This window comes from Crocodylus porosus, unplaced genomic scaffold (genome assembly GCF_001723895.1).
Source record: "Crocodylus porosus isolate Cpor-Errol unplaced genomic scaffold, CroPor_comp1, whole genome shotgun sequence".
Taxonomy (NCBI): domain Eukaryota; kingdom Metazoa; phylum Chordata; order Crocodylia; family Crocodylidae; genus Crocodylus; species Crocodylus porosus.
This window is the reverse complement of record NW_017728911.1, coordinates 7399655-7420192: the sequence shown is the minus strand read 5'-3', so window position 1 is coordinate 7420192 and position 20538 is coordinate 7399655. Positions and strand designations below refer to the sequence as shown.

Sequence of the window (20538 nt, the reverse complement as noted above, 5' to 3'; positions counted from 1 at the left end):
ACGGTATCAAAAGCCTTGCTAAGGTCAAAGTATATCATGTCCACTGCTCTTCCTGTATCCACAGAGCCAGTCATCTAATCATAGAAGGTATGACTTGCCCTTGGTGAATCCATGCTGACTGTTCCTAATCTTCTTCAAGTGCTTAAAAATGGATTCTTTGAGGACCTGCTCCATGATTTTTGCAATAGCCGAGGTTAGGCTGCCTGGTCTGTAGTTCCTTGCATCCTCCTTCTTCCCTTTCTTAAAGATAGGCACTATATTTGCACTTTTCCAATAATCTGGGACCTCCCCAAGTCACTACAAGTTTTCAAAGATGATGGCCAGCAGCTTTACAATCACATCAGCCAACTCCCCTGGCAACTTCGGATATATTGCATCCAGCACCGTGGACTTGTATATGTCCAGCTTTTCTAAATAGTCCCTAACCTGTTCTTTTTGCCACTTGGCTGCTTACCTGCTCCCCAAACTGTGCTGCCTGGTGCAGCAATCGGGGAGCTGAACTTGCCTGTGAAGACTGAGGTGAAAAACGCATTGAGTACTTCAGCCTTTTCTGTGTTATCTGTTACTAGGTTGCCTTCCCCATTCAGTAAGGGACCCACATTTTCCCTGATCATCATCTTGTTGCTAATCCTTGTAGAAACCCTTCTTGTTACTCTTCACACCGCTTACTAATAATGTTATCAGTGTTTCTGCTTGCATTCACAGTGCACATATTTTTACTTCTGCAACTATATTATTTGAACAAGGGAGCATGGTCTTCCCAGCTGATTCCAACCTCTTCTGCTCCTGTTTTTTCCCCTTTTTGCAACGGGTACAATGGGGACCAATCCTTGTATAGGTATTAATATCCATTTTGCCAAATTTGTGAAGTGTTTTAAATCATTTCTGTAGTTTAGATACATTATTTAAGGATAAAATGGTGAACACCAGAATTTCTAGGTGCAGTGGTTCATCCTCAGGGGTTCCTTTGTGTTTTCTAAAACCAAACTATTTTTAAGAGTTCTGTGCTCCTGCGTCTGTGTTTTTTGTGAATTACTCAGTTCAGAGTGCAGAAATTACCTAGTTATATAACACTCCATCTGTCACACATGCAAAATAAAGAAACAACATGTACTCTTGTGACAGCTCAATTCTCTTTATTTTCATAAAACATTACATCTGATGATAGTATCAACTGCTGTATTTCCAAGAACATTTCCAAAGAATCTGGTATAGAGTGAATGACTTGCATTTATACCAAATATCACCCCATTACAAATACTTAGGTATATTGTTTACTTTTGCTCCTATATCATGCTCCTATATGCATATCTATGGTTATTGTCAAAACATATATTATGGGATGTAAGCCTTAGAAACAGTTTACCCACACACTTTACAGGATTCTTTAATGTGCCGAAACTAGTACTTTGCTGTTGCATGGCACTGTCGCTATTTTAATCTTTCAGTGAGCTAGTTATGCTAAATGGGGGTTGTATGTGGTGTTTTTGTTTAGTTTTGTATGTAAATAAGGTACAACTTGGTTTGAATATCTTGACATCTTGCTGACAATCATGTTTTGTGACACAGAAAGGGATGGGCAGAATCAAATGATGGCTGTTGGCTATCTTCATATAATACCCAGTTTTAAAATAACTTTCCCACTCTTCATTCCCCTCAACTTTTTTATTGATTTTTACATGCATTGTAAAACAAGAAGCTTCACTTCAGCAAAATAGTTGAGGATCTAAACTTTTTAAAGGCTGTATGCTTGAATTGTATCACTTATGACCTTGCTTTCAGAAGATCTCATCACATCCTAAAGGGATTTTATTTAACAGAAGCCATGCTGTTGAAAGTAAGTCAGCATCCTAAATATATTAGCCTTCCCTTGGCCTTGTGGACACTATGGGAATACTGTGGTTTTCTCCTACTGATGACGTCTGTGTTGAACCCTCAACATGCTCCTGTACATTTTTTGTATGTAAACTGCTTTTTCTCCAATTCTAGTAAAAGATGTCTGGTAAGTCTGGAGAATATTACTTTGAAATTAACTAAATAACATTTTTAAAAAATCAGTTAATTTTTTTTTCAGACTGATTATGAATCTTGCTGGGTCAAACATAGTGACCCTAGAGTTGTTGTTAAACTACTAATACAACTTCACGTGGAGAAACATGTGGCATAAAAAAAAGGCATACCATGTTTGGTCACCAAACATGATGCTTCCTTTTAGAACACAATATTTTTAATTTCTACACTTCATCTCCAGCCATAAGGGGTTGTAAGAACAATCCTGCTGTTCCGAGAATACATACCAGGATAAATACCCATAGAAAAATGCGATCAATTACCATGGCCACATACTTCCAATCGTCTTGAATCTGGAAAATAAACAAAGGAAATAGCAAGTGTATGTATTTAGTGGATTGACAAATGCATGATGAGACCTGTGTTCAACAAAAACGTTCTTGGAATGTATGTACATCCATCCTGAAAAGGCCACTTTTGAAACATGTTTTGGAATAAGAGAAAAGCACGTCAGTTTGCTACACACTAGTCTCATAATGATTTTTGATTGAGTACAGCTGAAGCTTATTTGGTCTGAGTTGTAGAAGCCATCTTTTAAAGCTGAAATTAGCATTATAGCATAATTTCAAATAAAACTATTTATTCTTTTTTTTTAGCCTGGCAGCACCTCAGCATAGGTGGCAACTCTTCTGTGATCAAATATTGGGATTGTAGGGGTACGCTGAAATAGGTAATGTTGACCACCCAATCACTTGAGGAACTTAAGCCCCACTGCAGGTTATCAAATAAATTTCTCCTGCTGAAGATGCTGAGAGGTATGTGCATGGGAGAACAGAAGAGAATTGACATTTATGACTGAAAAGCTCAACACAATTAATTGATACTGACAACACCTGCATGCTATGTCTTGACATATCTTAATAAAAGATGATTATGTATGATAGCCTTTCTCTTGTCTCATGCACCCTTTCATATTTCAGGGTTTGGGGAGGAAGGTGTATTCCACGGTTTTCGCATTGGACAATAATAAACATTTTAAAAATGTTAAGAACTGATGTTAGGTACAGCTTTAGTTAGTGCACTTTAATTTTAACTGGCGTTTTTAAACTCAGACAGTTCATCTTTACTACAGCTTCCCTAGTTTTACATTATATACCTGCACAATTCTTTTTTAAGCTTATTCCAAAAGTTAGTAATGCAGTTTTATTTTTGAAGCAGAAAGTAATTTTTCTAAGCTAAAATCTATTTTTAAAAAATGAGTGCTGAATAAGGCTTTGATTCAGCAAAACAAACAAAAAAAGCTAAAAAAAACCCCCAACACCCACCCCCCACAAAACCCACCCAAGCCCAACTTTAAGTTAAATAGATGCTTGTGATATTGGAATGTATTGCTTTCTCCTTCTCTTTGTATGACTGAGAAACATCCATAGCCAGAGGAAACTCCCCTCTGTTTATTAAAACAATATGTACATTTATTCTTAAGAACCACTGCAGATTGTCAGCTTTGAGGATGGCTGTTCTATTTTTTTGCAAGGGTGGAAGGGGTACGGCATGGACTGGAATCAACGTAAGCCTTGCAGCCATTCTGAATAATACCCTCCTTAAAAAGGAATAAGAGAAACGCGTGGCAAATGACAGGGAAATCATGATGTCCTAGTAATGAGGCAGCAGCAGTGTTAAGATCAGAATCTGGGAAAATCCCAGTGATAAAGCTAATGTTCTATTCTTTCAACCATGTCTGTCTTAAAAAGCGTTAAGTGACAAATATCATTTTACTAGAAGTGTAAAAGTTCAGTGCAAGTTGTTTCCCAAAAAGACTTGCAGGTAACTAGCTGATTCAAAGCTCCCTGTTCTTCTAATATAATACATAGTTTATTTGCATAAAGTAATGCTCTGTTCTGCAATATATATTTTGAAAAATGTCTAGGGTAGTCAATTAAAATACCACTTGAATGTTCTTTCTAAATGGCCCCATATTCTGAGCAAAGTTGCCATTTGTTCTTACCTCTTTGGCTTCATTCTGCATTTTCATATTCTCTGCAATGTATTTGATGCTTTCAAGGGCATCTCTCATTTCTGGTGACAAAACTGAAAGTGAAAGCAGAGCATCTACAGACTCAGAACTTGAACTCCTTGTAAGATTGTCACTGAAATCTGCGATTTTCATTCGCTGATACCGACAACAGCTGCATGCTACATCTTGACATATGAAGCCACTTTTGCTTTCAAAACTGTTGAAGCAATTTAAGTTTGAGAGTTCACCGTTATAAAATGGCTTTGGCTTCTGATTATATTCTTCATCACTGGTGGGCCTCGTCATAAACATGATCCTGGGAAGCAAATTCAGGAAAATGGTTCTCACCCATATAGGCATTGTGTGCGTCTTGGGTGTTCTATAGTGCACATTAAGTACAAACACAGTAATGACGATGGAGAGCGTTACAAATATCATAGTAAAGAGGAGGTATTCGCCAATAAGCGGAATCACCAGAGAGGTGGAAGGGATGGTTTCTGTGATTACAAGAAGGAATACAGTTAAGGATAAAAGGACTGATATGCAGAGTGTCACCTTCTCACCACAGTCTGAAGGCAAGTAGAAAACTAAGACAGTTAAGAAAGAAATCAGCAGACATGGAATAATCATGTTGATGGTATAAAATAAAGGCAAACGCCTAATGTAAAGAGAATATGTGATATCTGTATATATCTCGTCACAACAGTTGTACTTAATGTCATGTTTATAGCCAGGGGCTTTAATAATAGCCCATTCTCCGCTCTCCCAGTAGTCTTTAAGATTCATACTAGAGCCAATTAAAACCAAGTCAATTTTAGCTTTATCATAAGACCAGGAACCAAACTTCATGGTGCAGTTCTGATAGTCAAATGGGAAGTAGGTAACATCTATTTTACATGAACTTTTAAATATAGCTGGAGGCATCCAGGTCACTTCTCCTGTGTATTTCAGTAAAGCCTTTGTCTTGTCATCAACTTGGAAGTCTCCAACTGCACTGTAAAAACAAACCAAGGGAAAAAGGCTAGTTTGACACTTCAGTTACATGAGTTAATTTCAAACAATTTTAAGAGTAAGCTAATTGGGCTAAACAGCATGTGTAAGACTAGAACAGTGGTTGGTATAAATGTATTGTTCCACTGAGGAGGGTGAAGTTATAGACCTACACCAGCTGATGATTTTGATTAAACTATTTTCTATTCCAATAACATGGTTAGATACCATCAAGACCCAGCACAACAAGCATGAAACATGGGTGTCAGAACAAGCTTACACAAGCTAATTTTTGCTGTGTTTGGTTCATGCTCTAGCTTGTCCACTCCACAATAGCTGATACTATTCCTTGTCTGTGGTATAAAGTTGGGTCTATTGACATGAGACTTCTTTGCAGTAGTGGTTCTCAAACCTCTTAATGGAGATACATTTATTAATAATGTTTCATGGATTATCTGCCTACCTGTTCACAATTGCACAACATCCTTGGTGCAGCTTTGGCTACTGCTTCCATGTTAAAGAGATACTAAAGAATGGCCTTTAGCTCTTTATGTGATTAGCTAGCTGTAGAAGGAGGAGGAGGAGCTGATTTCTTTAAGGACTCGCCACCAAATACTCACCAGCTCACTGCTTCTAATCTACTATATCTAGGGAAGTTTAGCCATATTTAATTGAGGCCAGATTCCTTAGATAGAGCATATCAGCTAGCTCAATAACATTTGGGTTCCTGATTGACTTCAGCAAAAACCCTGGAAATACCAAGCCTGGGGCTCTTATATGATCATTCTTATGTAGGTGTTGGTATCAAATGGTCAGAATTTTGAACTGCTAAAATCCTGGATCTAAAAGCCAGGTATAGTTACAAGTGTGAACAACTGAAAAGCATCTTCTCCATGTAAATGAGAAGAATATTGTTTTGCAGAACTATGCGTTCTTCTTTACTTTGGACTTGCAGATGGTGGTAAAAATATCTTAGAGTGGTTTGTGGAGAGGAAGTAGTAAAGGTGGTAGATCCTCAAGATTCTTGTTTTCTTCAAGTAAAATGTACGTATGTATTTCTTTTAAACCAGGTTGCAATCAGCTCCAAAAACAGTAGCATTCAGTTTTACAGCAAAAACTGCAGTGGCTGGTGGGTAGATCTCCCTTAAGGAACAGAAACTATTTAAATTACGTACCCATATTCACTGTACTGCTGGTTTGAACAAAATCTTGTTTGTGTGTGCCTGAGTAAAAACAGCTGTGATGACATACAAATCTTACTTGTTATATAAGACAATATCAGGTTTCCAGATCCTGTCAGATGGAACTCGAATAAACTCTGCACCCCCGTAGTCTGCTGGATTCCACCTAAGCTTGTAATCATTCCAGATCTAACCACAGAAGAAACCAGACTGTATTAGAAATACAGCAAAACCTAAATTATGTGGACTATTGTACATTATTTCTTAGAGCATGTTATTTGAATGTTCATGTCACTTGTAAGGTTTTTGTATGATGATGACTACATGTATCATGTTAAAAGAAAGTGTTTGTATTCATTAGTACAGAGAGTGCAGTCCTATTGTGATAAGTACTGTACATACAGGCAAAGGCTCCAACAGCTTGAAAGTCCACAGGGAAAGTGAGAAAGGGAGGAGACAGAAACAATAACTTGACTGTAGTCACATAGCAGGTAAATTGTAGAGATGGTAACTGAACCAATGTCTCCTGCTGCTATGTGTCTTTCCATTGGACAATGCTGCCTCCTGTCCACACTGCAAATGTTTCATTAGGATGTTTTTGCCCCTGATATTTTTTCCTACAGCTCCCATTTGCATAGAAAAAGTAAAACCAGTTGAAAAATATAGGAATGTAGGAGTGGATGGGGCCTCTGGGCCTACTGAATTTAGTCTTCCATTTCTGTGGTTATTCTGTTGTAAGGAAACTGTCTGGAAATACAAACTTGTGCTATTTTTCTGCCAGGTCCCTCAAACTAGGGTGGCACTAGGTGGGTTAGAATTTGGTTATGACTTACTATGGTTAATGCTTTAATGGGAGATATAAAAGGAAAGGCTGTAGGAAATGGTGGTGGTAATCACATAGGTGATGGTGTTAATTGGAAGTCAATATGGAATTAAGAACCCAGGTTAGGAAAGTGAAGTAAAACTGCAGGTGCCAACATTTGGTTCAGACTTAAAAAGAAAAGTCCTGACCACTTCTAGTAATTTAAATCCTGGTGTACTTCAGGTTAGTCAGTGTGTTAAGCTCCACTACAAGTAGTTACGTTTTTCTCCACATAAAATTTCCCTGTAGATTCAGAGGGATGATGTTGTTTGTTCTCTGTTTCATTCTTACACAAGCTATATGGATATACCATCTTTCACAATTCAGGGCTGGCTGCATTTTAATGATGCTTGAGGTATTTCTTGTGCACAGATGTGTCTATGGTCAGTGTATGTGAGACACTGCTAGACAAAGATTATTGCTAATACCTATTCTCAGTTTGGAAAGGTTAATAATGTAGCTGACTGACAACTCAGGCTTCATTGAGTCCTTCTGTTGGGCACATTTTGAAACAGCGTGGGGAGCTGGAACGAGGAAGTCCCACAAACTATTTAGAAAGCAGCAGTCCACTATTTTACATTTGAAATACAGAAGTTTGGCAGAGATAGTTCTGGGTATGTCTACACTAACAGCTAAGATTGACCCAAAGGGCACATCTGTAAAGTTATTGGGCCAGACAGCTCTGCCCCTCAGTGTAGTCTGTCTCCTCAACTGCGTTCCTTTGGCACTGTGCTCTGGGCTGGCTAATTATCTTCAATTCTTGTCAGTCAGGCTCAGCCCAAACCAGCAGGCCAGGCCAGCTCCAGAAACTCAGCTGAATGCCAGCACTGGAGATTGAGAGGCTGCTACTCCCTCCCAGCTTGCCTCCCTTCATCTAGAATTCAGCTAGGTACTGCAAGCCAAAGGCACTGCAAGTCCTTCAGCAGCAGTCCCATAATTCCCTATTTTGGACTTTTGTACCCCATTTACTCCATCTATGATCTAAAAGTAGTGCCCAGTACTCTTCCAGAAGTTTCCTAGAAAGGCTGCATTTGAAGAACACTAAGTATGATGTGCAGTGGCTACGAGGTAAGAGAAAGAAAGGGATGGGTGATCTATTTGGCTTGGGCTGTTGGAGGGTTAGGATGAGCCCTAAATATTAATGTAAATGCACCTCTGAATTGCTTCTGGTGTAAGGTGTTTTTAGTTTTTTTAGCCGTGCGTGAATTTTGTATTGGGAGTTCTGCTCCTGTCTTCACCATGACTTTATGCTAGTTGCACCTAATCCAGTCCTGTCTAAGCAGCTGCAGTTGGAATCAATGAGATCAGGTGTTTCTGGATACCAGGGGTAGGGTTGCCAACTCTGAATCTATTCCGGGAGGTTTCGTCACACGATGTACTGATATTAATGACTGAACTTATTCACTATGGAGCCACAGGAAGGCAAATGCACACTACTATTACATTTTAAAAACCCATTGGACTACTGTATAAATTGGATTCAACATTTAGTATTTATTTTGTCTCCCAGGTGATTCTCAGCAGTTTCCTGAATATTTATATCTAATTTCTGAAGACTCCAGAGCAATCCTGCAGGGTTGGCAACCCTGACCAGGGGAGATGTAAGCAGGGAGTACAGAAAAGTCCTTGCTCTCCTCTTCTTCTGTCTTCCCAAATCAAAGCCCAGGCTTAAACTACCTTTGGGTTTGGTTTCAGCCCAATCAACATTTATTCACAACCTAAAACTGTAGCATGTGGCCTAGGTGAACACAGCAGGCTGGATTCTGTTTGGGACTCCTAGACGAGCTGAGGGTGAAAGTATATTACCAGAATCTATAGTATCAGCTTGAAATCCCATGATCCCTATGGTTTCCCCAGGGTGTGGAGGGTCTTAACTGACAACTCTTTCTTTCCTGAGGGGAACGCTCTTTGGAGATTCAATAAGTTGAAGCTCACAGTCTATCCTATGCTCTCGCTGCCATTTCAAAAGAGCCTCTATCATGTATTTATTACAAATATAGAGATACCCACTAGGGGGCAGCCGTGGATTAGGTAAGCCTGGCCACCCTTGCACTCTGCACCAAAGAGCAGAGTGAGTAACTTACCAGGTGCCCCTTATGCTGGGACTCTTTCCATTCTTTTTGAATACAAATCAGATTAGAACAAATACTGATCTACCAAATTAATGCATCTTCCAATGAAGTTATTTGTTTTTGCTTCGATCTTAAACTGAATAGTACAGCTCTATGCCCCTAGCATATCAGTAAAATTTCTAATTTCTTTTCACCTGAAGAAAAATATATACTGTGTTATATGCACTTATGCACCACACCATCTGCAGCCCTTCCCCCACTTCCAAAATCCTAGATCTGCCCATGTTAGCAATAGCATCTACCTTTTTAATCAAAGATCTAATACAGGTGAGGTAGTGTGAACTAATTAATTGTTACACCATAACTTCAGCCTGGGCCCGGGGTGGTCGGAGCATAGAACTTCGGGACTTAATGTCAGATCACAGACCTGGGCATGCTGTCTTTGGCTTGCTGTGTGACCCTGGTCAAATCACTTCACCTGTCTGTGATTCAGATGATCCATCAGTAAAATTGGAATAGTAATGCTTACCTACCTATCTAAAGTACTGTAGGATATCTGGATGGAAAATGCTTTAAATGTAAAATGTTATCTAGATAGTGATATTAACAAACATTAACCAAAGCATGGTTAGTAGGATATATCATGTCTCAGAATTGCCTTGGAGAACGCAACAACAAACTCTATACTGAAATTAAATTAAAATAAAAATCAACTGAGCTCCTATTAGTATTAGTGATTATTTTTACTTACATGTTTCAGCCATAGGTTAGTCTCCATGATCTGATTCACTTCATCCTGAAAACACACAGATATGTTGAAAAAGGAGTGGGGCTTTCTTTAATCTGATAATATAACACTTAGGTTGAGAAAAAACGTGGTACTCACCACCTTCACAAGCTGTGACATGGACACCTCAAACTGTATGATGACAGGGTCTGATACATTCTCCACTGGTCTGATGAACTGACTATAGTTGGTGAACAAGACTGAGAACAGCTTGTGTTCAGCTTCTGAACAATTGAAACCTGAAAGGGAAGACATGTGGGCTTTGGCTGTCTGAGACAGGCCCAGAAGCTTCTTAGGGCAAAATGCTGTTTTCTTTTAAAGTTTAATAACTAGTCATTAAACCTCTGCAGCTGCACTTGCACCAGTTTCTTACAGACAGAGGGGAGGACTGGTTGAACAATGACACAACAATAATGCTTTCATTATTCATGTTGCCCAGCACTAGATTAATTGCTCAGTATTTGTGCAGTAGTTTGTGGTTCCTCCAAGCCTGGCATAACCATAAAGAACAGCGTAGTTTCTTATGTTCCTATAAGTAAAAATGGAGCACTAAGATGTAATGGTATGTGGAGCTTTTTCGTGTGTATCTTTGTGAATGGACGGTTTCATAAAATCATAGAGTCTGGAGCTGAAGGAGTCCTTTTTCCTTGCAGAAAGGGAGTGGGTGCAGTTGCAAATGGACTGGACATCCTTATATCTTGTAAAGAGCTATCAGAGAGTGTTATGACATGACAATCTTCCAGGGAGTGCTGAAGCTTTGTTAGGAATCTGAAGCTCATGGTGGCACGGGTTGCACTTAAAATATTAAATTAAAATATGGATTTTAGCAAAATATGGAATTTTTTATTAATCCATACGATTAAAATATAGAAATGAGGATTAAAAATTAATTCAGTATTTGAGGAAAAAAATGCATTCTTTCTTATTGTAATGATCCATTTGGCTATTAGATTTGCTCCAATGGCTGCTGGCAAAGCTGCAAACTGACAGATTTATGTCACATTTACTCACTCTCCTCTGGCTCCAGAGAGAATCATATTATCCCCCACTACCCTCTTATCCACAGGGTCAAGGAATAAACATTTTGGGAAGTAAACCACACCCACAAGGTGGTAGTGGTGTGCTTAGGGGTCCCTTACCTGGAACTCAGATGAGATTCCCCCCAGATTCTTTCAATGGAAAAAAACAACTCAGATCAATTCTGCATTTCTTGAGGACATCAATTGAAAACACAGCTGTGGCAGCACTAACTTAATAGAGCTGCATTCTGCTCTTGATGACTCTTGCATGTAGCTGAAATAGCTACATAGGGTACTTTTTAAATACTGTCCGTGGGATTTATATACATGTGCTATCCTATGTCTGAGGCTTTTCAGCCTTTGTAAAAAAATTTTGAATAATCAGCAGGGAAATCTGGACCAGAACTGATTTTAATGTTTCACAAGCCAAACTTCTGTCCCCAGACTTGTTATATCATGTCTCAAACCTGCAAAATGTCAGGCAACACAGTTTAATACCCGCTTCTTTGACCCCATGGTAAGCTGCTTTTTACAGGTTAGTAAAGCTCCTTAAGCCAACCTACCAGTTTAAAATAGAGTGATGCTTTCCTGCTTCTGAAGAATTAACATTTTTAAGCCATTTTGCTTGTTTTCATCAATATTTATTAATAATCTCATCTATCATTATTAGCAAGTTAATATTCCTCGGGTCTTTTATGCAGATGTGGGGTTTTTTTTAGATTCATATTCAGTTTTTAGACTCTTCCTTCCCAAATATTATTAGCCTATTTCCACTTCCACAACATGTTCTTTAAATCCTTTGTGTGTGTGTGTATTGCATGTCTAATAACCACTACATTATCGAGAGCAACTACATTGACTTATCTAAGAATTTAGCACTTCTTTTTAGAGTTTTTTTTCATCACCTCTGAGGTCATCAATAATAGTAAGAAGGAGAACTCTGCTTTGCAGGGAGAGAGGCGTGTACTGTGAACAGTGCATCTTAAGACTCTTGTGCAATTTTTTTAGTATCCTCTATCTCTTCTGATGCTTCGGCACTATATAGCATGTATTGAGTGTGGCTTAAGCCTTAAAATATCTCGAACTTTGTCTTACTGTATTAACATTTAAGTGACTTAGTGGCAGCCATTTGGCATCCCAGATCATGACTGTCAAGTTGTTACTGCTTTATACAACGAGATCTAAAAACTGCTTAAGAAAAAATCTGTGCTTAATATGAAACTGGTGTACGTTTCACTAGCGCTGAACCTTAGCTCTGGACTAATTAAAAATGCATCCTCCAGAGCCGTTTTCCATCTTCCTCCTACCCGCTTTAAGAAAATTCAAGGATCACTTACCTTTAAAGACAAAGACGATGGCAGCAGTTAGAAAGAGTATGTACATCCTTCCCATGGTGTTATGAATTACTGCTCATCAGTAGAGACTGCAGGAGATGAGCTCAGCTGCCAGGACTGTATGCATAGGTATGGGAAAATACAGACAGCTCCAATCCTCTGATGTATGAAATCCTGGGAAACGACAGACTGCAGGACCCTGAAGAAGAAATCCTTACAGAAGTGCTCCCATTAGACTGCTTGGGCTGCCCCCTTCCAGCTGTTTGTACAGTTGCGAGCAGAGAGTGTTAGAAACATAAAATAAATCATAGGCAAAATAGATGTAGTGACTGCAGGCAAGAAGCAATAACCTGGTAACAATGGTAGGCAAGGGGCCACAAACTGATGTTTAAAGTAACCCAGTAATCTGATAATATAAGAGGTTTTTCCAATCTGCTGCTGTACAGAATCTGAATCTCCACAGGAACTTTGTGCCAAGCTGTTAGGACAGGTTTAGTTAATGAAAATCTTGTAATTGAATTGTAATGGATATTGATGTTAGGGCTGCTCGAGTTAGCAGTCAGCCGAGCCTCTGGGACCTGAATTTCCTGTTGCACACAGGTAATGAATTCACTGATGCAGGTACTGCTATATGAGGGTTTGTTTGTTTTTCTGACCAGGTTCCCAGTCCTCCAAGCATGTGTGCACGCTTTACTTTTACTGCTGTGGGTAATGCTGTTGGAATCAATGGAACTGTTCTCAGTCCTGAAGTTAGCATGCCTGCAAATACTGACAGGATTGGACATAAGGCCCAGCAGTCATGGTGGAAACCTAAACATCAAGAGATGGGGCTCAACATTACTGAAATCTCCTGAGAACAGCTCTTCCCACAAGGTTCCTGCCATCTTGGCCTAGGAGAATCCAGTTTGGGAACCAAAATAGGGAGGGCAGAAAGGGGTGCAGGGTTTTCAGTTTGCTTCCTCCTGGCCCTGAGAGTCAGGGAGAGAGGTTGGCTTTGAAACATTGCCATTTCTAGCAATGATCTTGGCTTGAAAGTTCAGTGAAGCCTTCCTGCTGAATGTTAAATTTTGATCATCCTATGGATCAAATATATATGATTTGCAGGATCCATATATCAAATGCATACAGCTACCTGAGGATTTCTTTTAAACTTCGGGAATAATTATGAGTCCCAGGATCTTGTTCCAGAAGTTACTTGTGATAGAAAATCTGCCAGGAAGGTGAGCATAACACCAACACTGCTTTTGTGCAGCGGTTGCCAACTGGCCTCAGTGCAAGGTGTTACAGGACAGGCAGGGAGATGACTTTGATGGCAACTCTTCCTAGCAAAATTTTGTAGGGCAAGTCCTTTCAGTCTGGCCAAAGCAAGCAGCCCTTCTTGCCTTTCCTTCTCCATGTGTGTTTCTTCCTTTCTTGCATATCTACTTTCCATGGACATTAATATCTTTCTTTTAATTATAAAGCAGTAGCTCTCAAGTTGGGTGATCTGTTAGGGGCCCAAGCAACTTACTGCCAGACCTTCATTGAAGCTTTTATTTTGCTTTTTAAGAGCAAAGGTAGAGCAACAGAGTGATGCTGGGTATCTGTGGAGGCAGGGAAAGAGGCACAGTTAATTCTCTCCTTAGTAACTGCAGGAGACAAGTGTTATCAGGAGAAGGGCCTGGCCCAGCAGATGCTTATCCTATTTCTGTTCTCAGAAACATCTGTACCACTGAGCCATGGTAATAGTATGGAGAAAGGTGAGAAAAGGAAGAATGGTCTTTTGTCATCCTATTGGACTGAGGCAGAAGAGACTTGGGATCTGTTCCCTAGTCTGTCAAGCATCCCTCTTTCCCACGCAAATTGGGGGTAGCAGTACTTACCTCAAATGGGTATTCTGAGGATACAAAATTACTGTGTTTGAGGTGCTTGGATACAGGGGAAAGGGACACATTGGGTACCCAGACAGGCAAGGTGGTACTAAGCCATATTCCAATGGAACGAGTGGTAAAGTGGGAAGATCATTGTCTTCTGCCAAGATCATCATTAATGGAAACAGGAAACGAATACATCAAATTAGATGCTTATCTTGCTGGGATCCTATGACCCCAGCTGACTTCCTGCCCTTTGGGCAGGGGGCTTGACTCGATGATCTCCCAAGGTCCCTTCCAGCCCTGATGTCTATAAGGTTTGGTTCTCAAAAAGGACCCATATCTAGGAGTCCAAATTCTGCCCTCAGATGTTTGAAGTCAGTGGAGTTAACATATATTTATACAAATTAGAGTGAGAGCAGACTTTGGTCCATGAGAAATAAACAGGGATACATGTGGCCCAGTGTACCTGAGTTAGATAATATTTCTGGGATTAATGAAATATTTGACAATAAAGGAAATGGTGTGAGAGGGATTCTTCAAATAAAGGAGAATCATTTTGAAGGTGATGTACACCTTGTATTTCTACACAAGGGTCAATTGTTGGGTAATGGGGACTTTTTCCAGAGCTGCTTTCCCCGAGCACCATAAGGGTGACAATTCACCCAATCCTCATTGATAAAGTTTATGACAGAAGTTCTTCAAAAGAAACAGGGCAGATTGCTTTGTGTTCACAGTACATCTGAGCGAACAACCATGCAGATTTAAAAAAAAATCATTCTGAGTTCTATACATTGTAATGAACCAAAAAGGCCAAGTTTTTGGGACTCCTTTCTAGTTCACCTTTAAGGCAATGAGAATCCTGAGTTCTGTGTGATGTATCACACCAATTTACAGTCCAGTCATTTGCAATAAAAATCTCATAGGATGTCAGAGGTGAGTGGGTTTAGGGATTCTTGAAACTGGAGTCTCATTCTGTGCAGAATTGATAATGTCTCTTTGGAGAAGTCAGGTAGGCCAGTGCTTAGGAGAGTATCATGGGACTTGAAAAACTTGGATTTGTTTCTCTGCTGTACTTTCCTGTACCTGAGTCACCAGTCACTTTAAGACTTTTAGGCCTGTAGGACCAGGAACTAAAAAGAATGCTGTGGTGGTCAGTAGCTTGTGATGTCTGATGAAAGCTTCAGACTCTTTACTTAAGTGGCTATCTTGTTTACCCACCAAATTTCCAGGAACCCTCTTACTGTGCTCTCAGCACAGAGCTTATTAACTCTGGTTATCTATCTCTCAGAGCATCATTCAATCCATCCCCAGACACATGCTCCTCTGATAATTTCTGTAATTCTGTTAGCCTGGAGGAAATGCTCTTTACTGTCCATCTGATTCTTTCCATGGGCCTCCTGCCTCCTTGGGCTTGAAGTTTAACTCTTTGTTTCCTAACCTTTTTAGAGCCTTTAGATCAGCCAACTACTCTGCCTTCCTTCCTCCTGCTCTATAAATGACCAACTTTTGCACCAGGGAAAGAAATTTCAAGAGCGGGAGATGAACTCAGGTTTCAAAGATCAGATCAGAATCCAGACTCTCCTCCAAAGTTTGAGGGTATTTAAACCTGTGGAGCTGGGATACAACTGATCCAGAATAGTAGCTCCAACCCATTGCAAGAATTTTGTTTTAATTTGTCTTGCTGCTTCTGCATGGTGATGGTGATGTGTTATTAGAAACATGTGATTATGAGTGCAGTGGGGGCTACAAAAGAGAAGGGTTTGTATAGATGGGGGTGGAGGGTATGGGGAGGACATCAATTACTCAGTCTCAAGTACTACAGATATTTGGGATTATGGAGAACCTTGGGGTATTTGTGTTCCTAACCAGTACTTTGTAAAAGTGTTTCTCTAAATACCTAGCTCAGTTCACAAGGAAGGGAATGTCATGCATTGTAATATTGATTCTGCCTTCACAATACATTTGTATTGTACTGATAATATTGATTCTGCATTGTAATATTGATTCTGCCCCTCATCCATTTGCTCTGCTGCTGCTGCTGCTGCTGCTGCTTCCCTGTCTTTTATTATCATGATTCCAAATGAACTGAGCAGGGCTTGCAAGGTTGTATATGTACAATACCACAGTATTAAAAAAAAAACTACAAGTGGGGTGTGTCTACACATTGCCGTACAGCAGTGTTGCTACAGTACCATGCTTTCATACTTCCTTTTGGAAGTACTAAAACACAGCACAGCATGAATGTTTTACTGTACTGTGCGCATGATTAGATTTTACTGCTATGTTGCCATAGCGGCACACTATGGTGATGTAGCTGCCAATTATGTGTAGACCCACATGATTGCTACATCGCTGTAACGTGACATGTAGATGCACCTGTGATTTTCTAATGGGGGCCCTTGGCTCTGCCTGGGGTAAAACTGGGTGGGGAGGAGAGAATCTGTATATGGCAGAGACTTCTGCATTGGGATAGGAACAAAGGCTGGCTGACAATTGACTTTCTTTTTGGTGGTAAATTGGAGTTGTGTCTAAACCCAAGAGTTGTCATCGAAGGTGTCTCCTTGTGGGGAGGAAAAATGTCTGTAGTTTAAACTGCAAGCCTGAAAGCTGAAACATCTGAATGCCACGTTTCCGGTCTTCAATATGATGCAACTAACAACTACTCCTTGAATCAGTGTGGTTCTGATTCTCATCACAATATTTTAATTTTTGGTATTCTACAAAAAGTCAATTTGTTTTTGATAGAAATTATCAATGAAAAAAGTGTCTGTCTTTTTGTCTGTCTGTTGTTTGTTTGTTTTTAAAATTTTCTGCAGGAAAATCTCACAATATTAATTTACCAGCTCTTATTGCATTACAGGCATAGCTGGTAAAGCTGCTTGTGGTTAAGATGTATAACTCTTTCTATTATAATATTTCCCATACTTGTAGTTTGAAAACTTAGCTAAACTTTAACTACCTGAGCTGAAATTTTCCATGCCAGGTGTTTTGCTTGGGGCTGAATTACTATTTAAAGTTTAAGCAAAATTTGAATTGGATTAAAATTAGGAAAAACTGCGGCTTTATTACAGTTAGTATCTCTTCATCTGTCTTAAACAGAAGCTCTGGTGCTTTCTCCTCCGGAGCAAGGACTTGGAATTTGGCTGGGAGCAGGTGGTCACCCCGACAGACTGGAGAGCAATGCTCGAAGGAGTAATGGTCCACAAGCGTGCTGCTTCGGTCCATGAGCACGCTGCTTTGGTCCTGTCTCCCCCTTTCGGTGTGGTCTGCTGGTAAGTGTCCCTAAGGAGAGTGTAATTGTATTGTCTGCCACTGATACTTGGTGCAGAAAAGTGCAGCTTTTCTGGTTAGTTACCTTTGACACATTTAACATTAATCTTTCTTTCCTTTAAGTTGCACGGTGCTTCTCATGTTATTGTATAACAACCTCACTAGTTGAGCCACTAACTTAGCATTGGGGGCTGAGTAAGCACTGTCTTGGTGTTTTATTTCAGCACAAAATCCATCTGGTCTTGCAGCTTTTTAAGTGGGAGAAAATGTCAGAGGAGTGGGGAGGGGGGTGTAAGAGGGTCCTTTCTGCCCTAACAGAAAATCATACAAATAATACTTGCAGGTTTTTGGCATCTTTATTTTAGCACTACCATTAGTAGATGATGATTGTATTTATTGAGGGTGGATGTGCCCAACGTTTGGCACTTGGGGTCAGTCCACGGGTGCGACCCCAGGCGTCATCCGGCCTGGTGCGGGCTCCGCCGGCTCCGGGACACTGCTCCGCTCCCCGGCCCTGACGCCCTGCCCCTTCTCGCTCCGCTGCCCCGGCCCCTGTCCCGCCTCAGGGAGGAGCTGCCGCCTGCCCCGGGGGGAGGAGCTCTCCTGAGGTAAGCGTCCCGCGCCGGGCCCGGTGCCTCCGCTGCGCTCCGCGCCCAGCTCCTCGCCGCGGGGGCGCGCCGCCTCAACGAGTTTGTGCGCGGCGAGGTTTTTATTTGCGTGCGGCCACACGGTGCGCACCTTAGCTGCTGGAAAGTACAAGGCAGCCTGCCTGTTTGTCTCTCGTGCTCTGTCAAGTACATTTTGATTTTACTCGACTCTGACTCGTCAAGGGCAGATGCTGGATCCAGCCAGGCCTGGCTGGGCGTTCCCTGTCTCTGCTTCTCTGCTCGGGTAGCTCTTTGTGTGCAAAAAAAAGATGGAGTCAGGACCTAGGCTCTGAGGCAGTGTCTGAAGAGCGTTGTTGTAAGAACAATCCATTTCAGGACAGTGGAAGGGAAGAAGCAAGAGGTTTGGGAAACTGGGTGGGGATGCTTAGGGCTGTGGCACCAGGTGTGGTTTGGGAATGTGCAACAAGCATATTTATCGCCTGTTTCTGCTAAAATGCCTCATTTCCCCCGTTACTATCAGGATCCGGTGCTAACGCCTTTGCAACAGCTGAGGGCAAGGGGCACATCTGAGAGCTGTTGTTCTGGGCTATGTGTAGTGTTAGCAGACATTGATGAGTCACATTTTAGGCTTCCATAGGGTTTTATTTTTATCACCACATGAAGAGCTGGAGAACCTTGTGTAAAACAGCAGCTTAGTGCCTGAGCAATTTGCATTGAGGAGCTCTCTCTAACGCAAGAAGTCTATGGGCTGACCAGGGGCAAGGCACTCCTAGACTTAGTTCTGGCCAAAGGGGATGATCTAGTGAACAACCTGAGGATCGAAGGGAAGCTGGCCAACAGTGACCATGAAATGATCACTTTCTCCATCCACCATAAGTCAGGGAAATTCGCCAGTAAAGTAGAAATCCTTGATTTTAGGAAAGCTGACTTCCACAAGCTTAGGGTGATGATTGGCGAGGCCCTGTAGGACCATGGTCTGATGAGGAAGAGGGTACAAGAAGAGTGGTCATTCCTCAAGGAAGCGATCCTAAAAGCTCCAAGGAAGTCCATTCCCTTTTGTAAGAAAGGCAGCAAAAGGGCTGGGAGACCCCCTTGGCTCAACAGTGAAGTCATGGACCTCCTGAAATTAAAACAAGAAGCCTACAAAGGATGAAGTCAGGAACAACTACCAAAGAGGAGTGCTCAGCAACAGCCCACACCTATAGGGAGTGGATCAGGACAGCAAAAACACAAGCTGAATGCAGATTGGCAACCAGAATCAAGGACAACAAAAAGTCCTTCTTTAGCTATGTAGGAAGTTGGAGAAAAAATAAGGGAAGCACAGGGCCCCTGATGAATGAAATGAAATGGCTGATAACTGGCACTCAGGATAAAACTGAACTGAATAAATATTTCATGTCAGTATTCCACCAGTCCAAGGGTGTTAGCCTGCTTGACAGGATGATTATGATGGGGTGACCACCCCCATAGTTGGCATAGATCTTGTGGGGGAGCACCTACAAAAGCTAAATATCTTCAAGTCAGCAGGACCAGAAGAACTATGCCTGGGGGTACTAAAGAACTGGCTGATGTAATCGTGTGACCAATGGCAAAGTTAATTGAAGACTCGTGGTGCTCGGGAGAGGTCCCAGAAAATTGGAAGAAGGCTAACGTGGTGCCTATTTTTAAGAAAAGAAGAAAGGAAGACCTGGGAAATTACAGGCCAGTCAGTTTGACCTCAATCCCTGGTAAAATCCTGGGGAAAATTATCAAATAATCCATTACAGACAGGCTAGCAGAAGGCAGTATTCTGAAAGATAGCCAACATGGCTTCGTTATAGGCAGGTCATACCAGACCAACCTCTTTTTTTCTTCTATGATCAGGTTACTTACCACCTGGATGGGGGAAATGTAGTTGATGTAATATACCTGGATTTCAAAAGGACCTTTGACCTGGTCTTCCATGAAGTCCTCATGAAAAAATAGGGAAAATGCAGCCTTGACTACTTTACAGTCCGGTGGCTAGGTAACTGGCTCCATGGTAGGACCCAGAGAGTATTGATTGACAGAAGTGAGTCATCATGGCAGAGGGTGACCAGTGGCATCCCTCAGGGTTCAGTACTTGGACCAGCACTTTTCAAGATGTTCATCAATGATTTGGATTCAGGTATTAAAAGCAAACTAGCAAAGTTTGCTGACAATACCAAACTATGGGGGAGTGTGGTTACACTCGAAGACAGGCTGGCAATACAAGCCGACCTGGACAGGCTCATGAGGTAGGTGGACCTCAGTCAGATGTTGTTTGATATGGAGAAATGTAAAGTGCTCCATCTGGGGAGAAATAATCCACTACATGTTTACAGGCTCAGCAGTGCTACGCTTGCTAGCACCACATCTGAACAAGACCCGGGTGTCGTGATGGACAACAAAATGAACATGAGCCACCAATGCAATGCTGTGGCTGGCAGAGCTAATCAAGGCCCGGATGATCTCCACCCTAGAGTTCTAAAGGAACTGGCCGAGGTCATTGCAAGTCCCCTGGCACAACTTTATGAGCAC

General features: G+C 41.2%; 1 protein-coding gene across 1 annotated transcript; it reads right to left on the bottom strand.

Annotated features, from left to right (window-relative positions):
* Positions 1 to 1386: 1386 nt before the first annotated feature.
* On the bottom strand, positions 1387 to 12830 carry CHRNA3 (cholinergic receptor nicotinic alpha 3 subunit). Its single transcript, XM_019533371.1, has 6 exons — positions 12273 to 12830; positions 10016 to 10155; positions 9881 to 9925; positions 6275 to 6384; positions 4016 to 5018; positions 1387 to 2363 (listed from the first exon to the last, which is right to left on the bottom strand). The coding sequence occupies exons 1-6, from the start codon at positions 12325 to 12327 to the stop codon at positions 2235 to 2237; spliced, it is 1482 nt and encodes a 493-aa protein (XP_019388916.1). The 5' UTR covers positions 12328 to 12830; the 3' UTR covers positions 1387 to 2234.
* Positions 12831 to 20538: the final 7708 nt, after the last annotated feature.